This window comes from Echiichthys vipera, assembly GCF_963691815.1.
Source record: "Echiichthys vipera genome assembly, chromosome: 8".
NCBI classification, from domain to species: Eukaryota; Metazoa; Chordata; class Actinopteri; order Perciformes; family Trachinidae; genus Echiichthys; species Echiichthys vipera.
Genome location: NC_139833.1, coordinates 30,206,066 through 30,220,551, shown reverse-complemented (window position 1 = coordinate 30,220,551; position 14,486 = coordinate 30,206,066). Strand labels below are relative to the sequence as shown.

General features: G+C 40.6%; 1 protein-coding gene across 1 annotated transcript; it reads left to right on the top strand.

Annotated features, from left to right (window-relative positions):
• Window positions 1–362: 362 nt before the first annotated feature.
• LOC310949999 (V-type proton ATPase subunit C 1-A-like) lies at window positions 363–11,358 on the top strand. Its single transcript, XM_083917654.1, has 13 exons — window positions 363–472; window positions 969–1,130; window positions 1,737–1,804; window positions 3,121–3,206; window positions 3,423–3,517; window positions 3,755–3,846; window positions 4,991–5,089; window positions 5,232–5,300; window positions 5,505–5,597; window positions 5,838–5,931; window positions 7,392–7,489; window positions 7,912–8,038; window positions 10,773–11,358. Exons 2-13 carry the CDS (start codon window positions 999–1,001, stop codon window positions 10,869–10,871), a joined length of 1,152 nt encoding a protein of 383 aa, XP_083773780.1. The 5' UTR covers window positions 363–472; window positions 969–998; the 3' UTR covers window positions 10,872–11,358.
• The last annotated feature ends 3,128 nt before the right edge of the window (window positions 11,359–14,486 follow it).

The following is a 14,486-nucleotide window of genomic DNA, read 5'->3' as shown; positions in this document are numbered from 1 at the left end:
ATGGATGTGGAGTCAGAAATATGTTTTATTTCTTCCACCATTTCAATCTTTTATTTTAAATGGAAATCTAAAAGGGAAGAATTTAAAGTCTCTGTAATAATTGGGTGTTTTTTAGGGGGAGGGGGGGGGGGGGTCATGTTTTTTATCAGATATTGGGGGGAACATGCCCTCCCTCGGGGATCTGCACCCATGGATCCGGCCTCTATCGCATCAAACTTACAGGAACGTGTTTATTATTTCAGTTCGTTGTGCTGCAGTACCCACTGTTCACCGGCGGCGGCGCTACCGAGTCTGCTCAGAGAGCAGAGTGAGAGAGGCCTTCCGGTTCCTCCGGCAGATCAGCTGACTCTGATGCTGCTGTCAGGAGACCTCCCCAACAGGATTGAATGGCAACTATGAAAACTATCAAACCATAGAAACGCTATTAAGAGCTATATTTTTCACTGTTAACGGACACATTTACTAGTCACAGGTGAGTGAAATTGTTAAACACCTTTGTTGTTATTGTTGTTATTGTTGTTGTTGTTGTTGTTCTGAGCAAAGCTAAGTGGCTAGCAGTAGCTAATCCCTGCTGGATGTTGCCTGACCTTAATCATCTTTTTTTGTTAGCCTCGGTTTGTATACAGTGAGGTAACCGTGTAACTCTTAGTTGTGGCTGCGTAACGTTCGTTAGCAGTCAGGAAATGAATATGTAGTGTTGGAAGAACAGTAACGTCCGTCTTTAGTGGACTGAGACAGTGAATGAGCTCCTGTTGCTGGTGAAGCATGTCTTCATTAGCTCGCTCGGTGGTAAACAGTGTCATGACAGCCGCACAGGGTGTAGCTGAAGACAGGGTGTACATAAACTCAGCACTTCACCTCTACCTTTAGACAAATCAGTGCTAACTCAGTGTGTCTCAGTGTTTTATCAACTGTTAAGCTGTATCACAACACAGCACACAGGAGTCTAAATTCAGCTTCCCTCTCAGTTTATTTCTAGCTGCAGCGGTGCTGTAACCATGACAGAGTTTTGGTTGATCTCTGCACCAGGAGAGAAGACCTGCCAGCAAACATGGGACTCAATGATGGCAGCCACCACACGGACCAACAACCTCTCCACCAACCACAAGTTCAACATCCCAGACCTCAAGGTGAGCCAGGATGTATGGGCCTCTCTACTTGTCCAGAGTACAGAGCTATTACTTTGTGGTAGTAATAATAATAATAATCTTATTTTATTTCAACCTAATCTATGTCCATATATATATTTTTTCTTGCACATTTCATTCATATTTTTCCTCCAGTTTAAGATGTCAAAATAGGCTGATATTAAAATCACTCACCTTATATATCCACTGTCAAGAATAAGCTGATTGTTTGTATGGAAAGCAGTCTTTAAACGGATCTGTTGCCTGCATGTTGAAGCGCTGGTTTTGTCAAGTTTTGGTCCACAGAGCAGCCCAGCTTGTCTGGTTTGGTTCCTCTCTGTGCTGAAGGTGAAGTAACCCCGCTGACCTTGCAGCCACATGGGCCTGCAATGTTCTCCTGGAACTGTTAGCAATGCATGAGTAGCTCTGGACAAAGAGGCGCCATCATAAGCACATAGGGCCCCCTGGATGTCACTGTAGTCGGACCGAACCTCAGATGGCATTGTTAAAACACAACCCTGCTGACCCCACTTTAAAACGGCACAGATCTCATGTCTGATGACTTAAAGGTCATAATGTGCTGATGTTTCATTTTGTGTTAAAACCCAGGTGGGGACACTAGATGTCTTGGTTGGGCTGTCGGATGAACTGGCCAAATTAGACTCCTTTGTTGAAAGGTATGTTACCTGCTGTATTCTGACTGTTCTCCCGGATTTAATCATTTTTTTATATAAGCCTTTCATAATCCTGTTAAATACAGTCTATGTTTTAAAGGGCATGGAAAAAGTCTCCTAACCTGTGCTGCACTCCTGACTCTCTGATGTAGCTGGTTTACCATTCCCTAATTCCGAACCTTGGAACAATGAGGAATTTCACAGGGGCCTGAGGCTAGCGGGCCTCGCAGTCTAAACTTGGCAATTTACAGTTGGGTGACACACCAGCAGCTCTTTCTTTAGTCTTATTTATACCAAATGACTCATGGCCCGCAAGTATGTTTGAGTGTCTTTTGGAAATATTGACATCCAAAACTCACACACAGCCCTTACTGCCCGAGCTGTGCTTTGCTTCCTCTGTAGATATAGACTGTGAGAAAGACGAGCCTTGCAACACAGTTTCACTTGTCTGACTACAGCCTGTCTTTAATCTACCCCCAAAGCGATTTCAGTCAAAAGCAAGTGGACTTGGTTATTTGACAACATTTGGCAACTGACCAGGCTGGGACTGGTCCAAGTAACTGGTGTGTAGATATATATGGACATAGATTAGGTTAAATACCTGGATCTCCACACCAGTTAGTTGGTCCAGTCCCAGCCTGGTCAGTTGCGTACATGAACTGATGAAGCCTCTTGGATGAGAGGTGAAACGTCTTCCTAGACAAATAACCAAGTCCAGTTGCTTTTGACTGAAATTGCTTTGGGGATAACGACGACCTGGACAAATGACAATATTCACAGGCTTACTGTCTTTAATCTATTTTCCTTCCAGCATTTCTGGGGGAAAAAAGAATACCTAAACTACTGAATTCTTCAAAATTGCACCAATAATTAAACTGTTTTTATTTAAATCTAGATTGGATAATTTGGATTTCTGTATTTTTTTTGTCATTTGTAATTATATGAAGAAAAAAATAGTAATAATACAATATAATTGTGGCAGATGTATGAACTTTTTAGTCATGAGATGTGACTTGGCTCTGAGTCGTTCCCTGGCTTCACTACTGTAGACACAGGTCTGCTTTGATGTCCTGCTGAACACTGTGGTTAACAATCCTGAACTCTGCAAGTCTGCCATATTATAAATTGCCTTGTCAGGAAATTACCTTAACAGGAATATGTGAAAGGTTTTGATGTGTGTGTATGTTTGTGTTATATTTGGGGGATGAGGTCGTGGTGCTTGTGTGAGCATGTGCAGGGTGAATGTGTGGTTTACGCTGGCTTTGTGCATGCAGTTTGTGTTGGCATGGCATGTTTTGATGTCTCCTGGCTGTTCACAGTGTGGTGAAGAAGGTTGCTCAGTACATGGCTGATGTGCTGGAAGACAGTCGAGACAAAGTACAGGAGAACCTGCTGGCAAATGGAGGTACGGTGACAGTTTCAACACAATGTGTCCAGGCTGTTTAAGTACAAAAAAACCAATCCTAATTGGGCTATAATGATAATAACAACACCAATTTAAGAAACCGTGTACTATCTAATGGATCAGATCTGAAACCACTGCAATCTTTAACTTCTGTTTCACTATTGTCTGTCAATAAGTGGATAGAAGCCTGATGCGTCTTTTGTTGTCATTTTTCAGTTGATCTCGTCACCTATATCACAAGATTTCAATGGGATATGGCAAAGTATCCCATCAAACAGTCACTTAAAAACATTTCTGAAATCATCTCAAAGGTAGGTCTCTAATTTAGTTATAAAATAGTGAATTCAGCATGTTTGTAGCTTAACAGGCAGTTGCAGATCTCTAATGTAGGATTATATTTTCCACTCGACCCATCCAGCCTTTGTGCACCTATGTCACTCTGAGGTGCTCTGTGTAGAGAGGTGTGCCTTGGCTTAAAGGGCAATGTGACTCTGTATTTAATTTGCCAGCCATAAATAATTTCAACCATGGTTTTCCATCTTTTACAGCAAGTAACCCAGATTGACAATGACTTGAAGACCAGAGCATCAGCTTATAACAACCTGAAGGGAAACCTGCAGAATTTAGAAAGGAAGAATGCGTAAGTAATGTACTTGTATTTGATACAGCAATAGTTTTCAATAATATCCACATTCAATAGTATTGAAAGCACAGCAGCTATTAAAAACAGATTTACAATCAGATTTTCAACCCAAGAATGCACAAATCAAACAACAGGGAGGAAAATCAACTGTGTTGATGTGTGTGTAAGTGTAACATTCTGGTATGGGGACAACCTCACGTCTAACACTACATTTAGGTTGGAGTGTGTAATGTAGTTAGCCAGACTAGCCTTTTCAACTGTCATCACAGTGCCTTTTAGCAAAATGGATTAACTTCAAGGATCACTGACCATGTTTCCACGACCGTGAAAAGTTACAGTAGATGTGTTCAACATCGTTCCCTCATTCACTCACTCACTATTCCCTATGTAGTGTTTAGAATAGAATAGAATAGAATCACTTTAATGATCCCAGACTGGGAAATTATTTTGTAACAGCAGTAGTGGGTCAGCAAATAAAACACTATTTGTAAAAAAGTGCACTATGTAGGGAATGACCAAAGCAGATTTGGGACACTACACTGGGATTTTCTAACAAATGGTTGCGTCAGTAGATTCACCAGATATATGTGTGAGGGAGCATCATGTAAACAAACAGAGCTGTAGATCCATTTCACAGTCACTCTGCACTGCACTCAGGAAGACAGTCACAGGTTGCACTGAAGTGGATGTTAATTTCAAGTTGAATCCCAGATAAATTGTTGAAATTTTGATGGTGTGAAAGTGTGGTTTTGTTAATAATGGTCGTGATTAACAGTTGTTGGTAACTGCAGTTAGCGCTCAGATACCTAGCTAACGTTAGCACCTCTTCTGCTTCTTCTTCTCCTCCTCCGGGAAAACACAAATGCATTGTATTGTAGTATTCGGGAGTACAATGTAGCGTACATCATATGTACACTCAAATTAGCTGTGCATTGTGGGTATTTTATAGTGGACTATATAGTGAATGAAATTAACCACGGAGAATTCAAACCCCATTGCAAAATGGCGTGCACACACTATATAGTGCACTACTTCTGTGACAGGGAAGCTTAAGCTCAGCTTGTGACTCTGAAATGCTTTGTCACATTGGACACTTTCTCTGTCACCTCCATGTTACTGTAACACTGTCATGTGCCACCAGGGGGAGCCTGCTGAGCAGGAGCTTGGCTGACATAGTCAGGAAGGAAGACTTTGTTCTTGACTCAGAGTACCTCATCACTCTGGTGGTAGTTGTACCAAAGTGAGTATCATTTATCTATGATGGCAAGTATTGCAAACATGTCTGAATGCAATCTGATTGAATTTGGCACCTATGGCAGAGGATTCAGGAAAAAGATGAATAAGATGCTATGTAAGTATCGCCACTTTCTTTGTTCTTTCAGGACAGCTTACGCTGACTGGCAGAAAACCTATGAAACACTGGCTGAGATGGTGGTGCCTCGATCCTCAAAGTATGTGATCATGTCAAATATAATGTTGGATGAAACACTTATTATCCACAAGTATTTGGATATTTTTAGCTGGTGATTTGTTTCACATGATTTCATCTGTATTTTATTCCGATTTCTTATATTGATTATGTTAATGCATGTTCATCTCCAGTTTATTATGAACACCATTACAGCAGTATGACAAGTACCTGCCCTTTCTTCCAGTCTGCTGTTTGAAGACCATGACAGTGGACTGTTCAGTGTCACGCTGTTTATGAAAGCCATGGATGACTTCAAACACAAAGCCAGAGAGAACAAGTAAGAGACACACACTATCATCACACAGGACCGTATGAATCACAAACAAGAGGTGTGCAATGTGTCTACAAAAGAAAATGAGCTGATTTCAAAAGAAACCCGACTGCTTGGCAAATATAAATAGCTCTTACTAAATATATCACAGAGACAGTGATCACAGGGTTTATATCAGTATCTTTATACAAACAGAAACATTCCTGATCTAATGACGCTGATTTCTCTCTTCGACATCATTTCCAGGTTTACAGTGAGAGACTTCCAGTACAATGAAGAGGAGATGAAGGCAGACAAAGAGGAGATGACGAGGCTCTCCACGGATAAGAAGAAGCAGTTTGTAAGTGATGCAACCTGAATGAAAATTTTCAAGTTGGTTATACGGCATTTCAGAATGTTTGAAACAATAAGCATCAAGATACTTCAGGGTGGCAGAACGTGAGCGGCTTCCACTGACCTAAAGCGATCCAGCCGACTACTGTAAACAGTGCTACATAGTTTAAAAACATTGTTGTTGTTGATCTGAAGTTAAAGAGTACTCTGGTTCACACCCAAACATGGTGGGTGGCGATAATGCACCTTTAACGATAGTTGCCAAGAAGAAGAAGAAGAAGAAGAAGAAGGAGAAGAAAAAGTAAATATTACTAATATTAGTAAACTTAGGATTTTGAAGGTCAGACTCATTGCCAGTCACTGCCTGAGGTAAAAGTCAAAGTACAAATACAAGGAAGAGTCACAACTTCTAGTGTCTACTGATCAAATGTCAATGGAAGAAATAGGAAAAGCAAAACATAGTAGTAGGTTTAGCTGATGGATGACTGATGTGTGTACCACAGTGGTTTCATCATCACTGCAAATTTAGTTGGAGTGTATGCCTAGTTGAGGAGGCTAGGCTACAGCGTGCTATCCATTTCACCGTTAAAGTGTATGTTTGTGCTATCTGATCCGAGCAGCAGAAAAAGATCATAGCCTTTTTACTTGGATAACACAAAAATAGACCATCTACCATAGCCTAACAGAGTGCAAGTCAAACAGCAACAGTCATCAAAAAACCTCAATGGTAGGCTAAGGCTCATTTACAAAGTATGGTAGTAGATGCTACATCTACTATGACAAAGGTAGGCATTTCATTTATTGCTACAGTATCTCTTGAATGAGTTAATCATTCCCTCAATGATCATGTTAACTATGTCTGAAGTTCCACCTCGTCTGTTTTTGAACCAATTCACCAAAATGTAGATTACGCCTACGGTTTGTCTACTAGTGGTGCCATCGGAGAACGCTTCGGCTTTTGCCACCCGGGAGAACGAATATTATTGTTATGACATCATGGTGAATTATCATTTTGTTGGAAAAATACTGTTACGTAATGTGTGGCTGCCAAAACTTGTTCATTGATACAGTTCCACACTGGGTATTTTAAGGCCTCCTTCTGATCTTTATCTCTACACAAGTAGCCCATTATCTAATATACAAATTGTGGATATGTTTTATTTTTGCCAAGCATACTTTTTTTTTTTTTTCTGAGCAGCCATTGGATTATTTTGAGTTCTTTATGAGGATAAACTTAAAGTGACTTAAATCCTGCCTGAGGTAGGTAATCCTTTAAACCAAGGATTTTGTCCCTTTATTTTATAACAAACTGTAGCTCTATCTTTTTCTTCAAGACACACTTGAATTTAAAAATAAGCAGACATTTGATCTCATTGATTGTAAATTAATTCTCCTTTTGTGGGTGAGATTGTAAGACAGCCACATCCAAAACAAGATATAACCCTAGTCTGCATCTGTTCTCTGCAGGGCCCACTTGTCCGATGGCTGAAAGTGAACTTCAGTGAAGCCTTCATCGCATGGATTCATATCAAAGCATTAAGGGTCTTTGTGGAGTCTGTTTTAAGGTACTGTGATCAGAAATACTTTCTTAAAATTACCTGTAGCTCACAGACATAGGCCGGTTCACACCGTGAGAACTTAATTTGAGTGAACAAAGTACAAACACATGAGTAAATTATACAGTATGAATGGTAACAGAATACATCGTTGGCCACTTTTCTGAAAAGAGGTTTTTGAATCCTTAAACGTAAAACAAACAATGGGCTCATGTTCATTTTTTACCTGGTACATCACATTTATTTTTTGCACAAATCAACCATAAATCGACTATGGAATATGCATCATTAACACAGCATCAATGGAACAGCATCACCCATACATATGACTTCTAAGCTCAAGTGTGATTTGACAGTGCTTGCCTCTTTTTCATTGGCAGCAGTAATGAAAAGAAAATGGAAGATTGTATTTATGTAATGTGATCCTCCAGATATGGGCTGCCAGTGAACTTTCAGGCCATGCTCCTGCAGCCAAGCAAGAAGACCATGAAGAAGCTGAGGGAGGTGCTCAACGATCTGTACAAACATCTGGACAGCAGTGCAGCAGCCATCATTGATGTGAGTGCTTTGATAATATTGTGTAAAGGTTTTTACTGCTGTACTTACTACAAAGTGGTAGCCTCTTGAAAAGCACTGCACATGTTGGAGCCCCATATACATACTATAAAACCACCAGCAACAACTTAAAAGAACTATATCACAAAGTGATGTTTTGCCTTTTCCAACAACTGAATACTATTCTTTGTAGTTATTTTAGATGTAAATGTTTCAGTGTAGCAAAAAAAGACGTTAAAGGAATGGTTATGGTATTCCGAAGTGTGGTTGTATGAGATCCAAATTAGAGAACAAATTATTAATACTTGATTTATTCTGAAAAACTGTTGTTTTTTTATTGTTCAGAATTTAATAGAATATCCACTGTGGCTATACCACTGCTGTACTAGCATGTTTTTTTAAATAACCAAGGCACTTTAACAAAAACCTTTATTTAGTGAAAGTAACCATTGTGTCAGAAGAGAAGATTTAAACAATGTTTTCTTAGGGCTATTAGGTTAGGGTTAGGTTTCAATATTCTCAGCTTCAGGGAACTGCTTCACCTGTTTTTTAGTGTGACAGGGAACATTGTCCTGTATGAAAATTGCAGCTCATTGGGAGACAATTGTAGTGAAGGTATTGCATGTTGCTGAAGGAGGTTCACATAAACATTTGCATTCACCCTGCCATGTAGCTGTACAAGAGGCCCAACTCCTGCTGCAGAAAACATCCCACAAACCATGATATGACATTACTGAAGTTCAATTTATTTGGGTCGGATGGGAAACATTATGTTCTGTGTCGGAGTGAACACAAAGTGTGTAAAGAAGTCAGTTAAATTTGGAGGAGGAAGTGTCAGAGTCCAGATCTAAACCCCATAGAGAACCTGTGGAAAATCCTTGGTGACAAGGTAATGTCTAAGAAACCCACTCCAGTTAGTGAACTGTGGAAGAGCCTCAGTCAGAATGGACCAGGATCAAAGCAGATTTTTTTAGGTGGGCCTTTTGTAAGGTGACTAAAGTACATTTTTCTGCAGCTGCAGCCATCGTCCACAGCTGCTTCTCCAAACTGGTGACTTGCTAACCTTCATCTACTGTAGGTAACGCACTGACTGTGGAGAGGTAGCTCATACAGACACACTTCAAAATAGCTGAACTTTTGCTTTAAATACTCATTTCAACAACAGAACATGCCATGTGTCCCGAGGCAACATAACACACTTCTTCTAAGTGTGTGTTCAAAGTGACAAAATATAGTATAGTCAAACCAGACTAAGAATGCTATAAATGGTTGATTTCTTTAGTGTACTGTCGATGGGCACTATTCTCCCATAATGCAGTGCAAAAGGAAATGAAGGAGCTGATCACGGTTTTCTCTTTGAAGTTCAATTGCCTTTGACCGCCTATGACATTCCAAGGCACAGTGTAAATGACATTTCATGCATTGAATACATTCCTGTTAGTTCTGTATAGAATTGGTATTATTGCACTGCTGCACAGTGTTCTTCACTGTGTCAGAGAATCAGGTGCTCCTTCTCATGGCCACAGCTGGTTACTGCAAAAAACGACTACAGTGATCTTAACCTCTCTGCATACAATCTATGCTGTGAACATGTTCTTGCATATCAAATCATTATTTTTAGTGTGGTATAAAGCTGTATTGATTACTATATATTAGGAACACTATTTGATGTAACAACTTTGTTGAATAATCCCTGTTCTGCAAGGTACAGGACATCCAGTGGAAATGAAATGAGTCACCATGTGAGACTGTGAAAGCACTGTTTGTGAGATCACTCTGCTGATGAATGGTTGTGAACGCTACGGACGCAAGTCATCACTGCTGGACTGTTGCGTCTTTCCAGTTGCCGAATATTGTAGTGTTGTGATCGCTTTATTTCTGGTGATATAGTGTTTTTGTGTCTCTGATGAGACCGAAAATATTATTTTTGCATGATAGAACCTTAGAATTTTTCTTCTACATCTTTGTTTTCTTGACATTTTCTTATCAGAAACTCTTAATCCTCTTGAAAATCCTCCTCCCAGTTAACCTTAGGAGCTCTCCTAAAGGCATGGACAGACCGGCCCACAAACGGTCGAAATCAGTGAGTGACTGTCGGCCTACTTTTTGTGCTTTGTCCTGGCACTTTGGGCCCTCGTCGGCTGTTTTTTGGCTGATACAGCATGTTTAATCACTGCGTGGGTTGATGAGAGAAATCACTCTGATTGGCAGTTCAGTCAGTGTAGGAGAAGAGAAATGAGGAAAGTAAACAAACATCAAGAGGCTGGCAGATGGAAAACAAAAATTACTCTATGTTTTTAGCCATTTCTTTAGCAGAAATGGTTCAAAATTGTTTGTGTTATTATTCACTTGCACACGGTTAATATCATTATATCATAATATCACTATCATCAGATAGCATCATGAATGCTTCCTGTCGGTCTCCCTGTTTCCCAGTACAGAATGAAGGCTCCGTATTAGTTGGTCATTGGCTGTAGTTCAAATGCATCTTTTTTGGATGAGACTTAGGGGACGTGGTCTGACTCAACAGTCGACCTTCATCACCACTAGTTCTTTGATGTGGGCTTGGTGTGTCCTTGCCTTACGGGCTAAGATGCTCTGTGAATGACTTATCTTCACCAGGATCTAACTATGCGGGGAGATTCTTAGAAAATGGCATATTAAGAATTTCCAACTCTTTGTACTAGGAAACTTTATGAAAACAGCACCAGCCTAAACTGTCTTTTTTTTATTTCAGTCTGCGATGGACATCCCAGGCCTAAACCTGAGTCAGCAGGAGTATTATCCTTACGTCTACTACAAGATCGATTGCAACATGTTGGACTTCAAAGTTTAACACTTTTCCCATTTTGTCTTTATGTTGAGTCCTGGTACAAACTTCTCTCTCCTCCCCCCGTCCCGTCCCCGCTGTGTGTCTCCTCACTGTTGCCTCTCCCCTTCAGCTTCTTGAATCACAATGCTGCGTGTTCACTCTCCATGGTGAAAGGACTCCTCAGTAAGCTTCTATCACTTTTCTAATCAAGGGACAAAAAAAGGCTTTTAATTAGTTTTTGTTTACACTTTATTTTTATTCTCAAGCCACACAGATAAAAAGCTTTTTGATGTGAAATGGATTTAAAAAAAAAAAAATCCTATTTGAAAGTTATATATATACCGTCATTCGGTCATTCCACATGTGCTGGTGTGTTATATTAATATCTACATCTTCTGTAGTGGTGTTCAGAGATTTGTGTTTACATATGGACAATGTTATCACTGACTGTACCCATGGCAACGGATCTGGTATGCGTTTCTGAGATTTTTGTCATCCTTGTAGATGTGTGTGTGTGTGTGTGTGTGTGTGTGTGTGTGTGTGTGTGTGTGTGTGTGTGTGTGTGTGTGTGTGTGTGTGTGTGTGTGTGTGTGTGTGTGTGTGTGTGTGTGTGTGTGTGTGTGTGTGTGTGTGTGTGTGTGTGTGTGTGTGTGTGTGTGTGTGTGTGTGTGTGTGTGTGTGTGTGTGTGTGTGTGTGTGTGTGTGTGTGTGTGTGTGTGTGTGTGTGTGTGTGTGTGTGTGTGTGTGTGTGAGACAATATTTGCTGTCAAATAAGATCTTTATCAGAGTGTTGTAAGCCATTTTGTGAATAAATGTGATCGATGAATAAATCATATCAAACATGTCTGAATTTGTGAACTGATAAATAAATGACCACTTTATGTATATAATTCCTCCAGAATTCTGAATTCTAACATGGTGTGGACGTTATATCACCATATAACGTCCACGTTATACTTCATACTCCAAAGTATGAGCATGTTAGAGAAAGTAAAAAGTGATGTCGGCAGTATCCTGTGTGAAGCCTCGTGATGACTCATGATCATATGCAGAGCCAGGGGCAATGTTGAGAAAAGTTCCTCTTTAAGCAGAAATCATTGGGAATCCACATAACTTCAAATAGTTCAGTGTTAACATGGAGGACAGCTGCCGATACCAACAACAGCAGAGGGCACCAAACACACACATGCTATCTGATGTTGGAAGTGTTGAGGTGTGTACTTTAAGTATCAAAAATACTCATTACTCAAAGAGTCCCTACCAGTTTTATATTTTCAATTCAATATTATTGATGCATTAACATGTAAGAGGTCCTTTCATATTGTGGAGGTAGAGCCCTCTTTTCTTTTTTTTCAGTTTTTTTTTTTTATTGAATTCTGCAGACAAGTACACAAGAAAAAGTATAATAGTTGTACAGTGTGTCTGCTTTAAGGTGAAAAACAGAAAAACCCTAACAGGAATCCTGATATCACTCCCAACAACCCATGTCACGGTAACAATAACCAACCAAGTATCCAAATAAAATGTAACATAAGCCAGTGGTGGATCTAGAAAATTCTACATGGGGTGGCAAAGCGGTTGTAAGAGGTCTTGGCAGGGTGGCATGGGAGGGAGATACGCAGGAATCCCCAAATGTAAATGGGTGACCTGAGTGACATATGTGATGCTACTGTACTGCAGTTTCTCTGGAATGAGAATATGACCTACCATGTGGTCCAAGGGGAGCTGCAGTAGGCCTGGGACCCTCTTCCTCCCTGTCATCTTCGTCTGCCTGGCGGTCACTCCCTGCCTCTGTCCCACTTTCTGAATATGCAGCAGCCTCCTCTTCATCCCTCACATCCTCTTCTCCTTTACTTGTTTCTTCACCTCCTTCTGTGGCCTTCTCCTGCTCCGACACTCCTGGTCTCTCCTGTAAACTACCTTCTCCTTCATTTCCCTCCAGTATCCCCACTTTTTGCTTTCCTTTTAATTGTTCTGCTCTCTCCAGCTACTCTTGCCTGCAATAGTCAAAGGATAAAAGCTCTGATTATCCTTACACTACGTTACACTGCAGGGCCATGTAGCTAACAAGTATAACAAATATAAAATCAGAAAAGATAATCACACGCACATAACAGTTATGTTTAGACTTATTAATGTTATTATATTGGTTATTTTCCCAGTTTGACAGTAAAGGGTGTCACCTGGTTTCATTAGTGTTAATTTGTGTTAGGGTTTGAAATATATTGGACCAAAATTCAGCAAGCTTCAGGCACGTCCAGAACATGTGTGTGTGGTCGGCTGGGGACTGCTTACAGCGGTTACTAGCGTCACTGTGATTAGGGTATATCTTAGCCAGTTTAGCATTGATGAAATGGGCTCTATGGAGCTCCTTCCACTGTAATAGGCCATGCCTGGCACAAATCAAAGATAAGTGGACCAGTTTTAGAATGTCCCTCCACTGGACCTCAGTAATGTCTTCAACCTAATGTTGTAGGCTTTGGTAAAATGACCATCTTGATATGATTGACCCGACCCTGCAAGGAACAGGGGGAGGCCCGCCCATCCAGACAAGTCTGAATTGCATTTGTCTCAAAGCGACTGGAAGTTCTTTTGAAAAAGGTCCCTGAAGGAGCTGGTGACAAACACCCCCAAATACTTGAACCCCTTCTCAGCTATTTTAAAGGGGAATATGGATTGTGGGAGTGATCTTGCCAAGTTGTTAACAAAAAATAACTCACTTTTCTGAATATTCAACTTATACCCCGATAGGTGCCCAAACTGATCCAGAATTGTTAAAACTTGGGGTTGAGAGGATGAGAAGTTTGAAATAAATAAGAGAAGGTCGTCCACATATAAGGAGAGTTTGTTGACTAGACCGAAACAAGTAATGCTTTCAAACTCATTCTGGTTTCTAAGCCAGATGGCTAATGGCCCATTGGCTATGTTGAATGGCAAGGGTGAGAGCGGACAACCCTGCCGGGTCCCAGATTTGAAAGGGAAATATGCTAAATGGACACCGTTAGTGTTTACAGAGGCTGAGGGGGTTACATACAGAAGCTTAAGCCAAGAAATAAAATTAGAATCAAAGCCAAATTTCTCCAAAATGAAAAATAGAAAGCCCCACTATACCCCCTAAATCTGGCACATTTACATGTGGGACTTTGTTGCTCTTGTTTATTAATGCGCGTTGTCCCTTTTAAATAAAAAAAAATCAAATCAAATTAAACCCAGTCGAAGGCTTTCTCTGCGTCTAGCGCGACTACGACCTCAGGAGTGTCCGACCCAGGTGAGAATATGATGTTGAGCAGCCTTCTGGTGTTGAAGAATGAATGTCTCCCTAATGTGAAGCCTGTCTGGTCTAGGGAAATTATCGATGACACATTTTGGAGGGTTAGACCCTTAGCAAGGATCTTACAATCTTCTGTACGTTTAAAAGTGAGACCGTTCTGTAGCTGCCACATGAAGTAGGATCCCTGTCTTTCTTCAGGAGCAATGGAATAGATGCTTCATACAAGGTCGCTGGCAGTCTGCCTTCAGTAAAGGAGTCATTGAACATTCTCACAAGGATGTGAGCTAATAGCATTGAATATGCCTTAAAGAACTCGACTGTAAAACCATCGGGACCAGGAGCTTTCCTGTTTTGCAAGAACTTGATCG

Coding starts and splice junctions, on each gene's coding strand:
- LOC310949999 (XM_083917654.1), top strand. CDS start 999: ATGACAGAGTTTTGGTTGATCTCTGCACCAGGAGAGAAGACCTGCCAG. Junction 3,518..3,754: donor TTTCTGAAATCATCTCAAAG/GTAGGTCTCTAA, acceptor CATCTTTTACAG/CAAGTAACCCAGATTGACAA. Junction 8,039..10,772: donor GTGCAGCAGCCATCATTGAT/GTGAGTGCTTTG, acceptor TTTTTATTTCAG/TCTGCGATGGACATCCCAGG.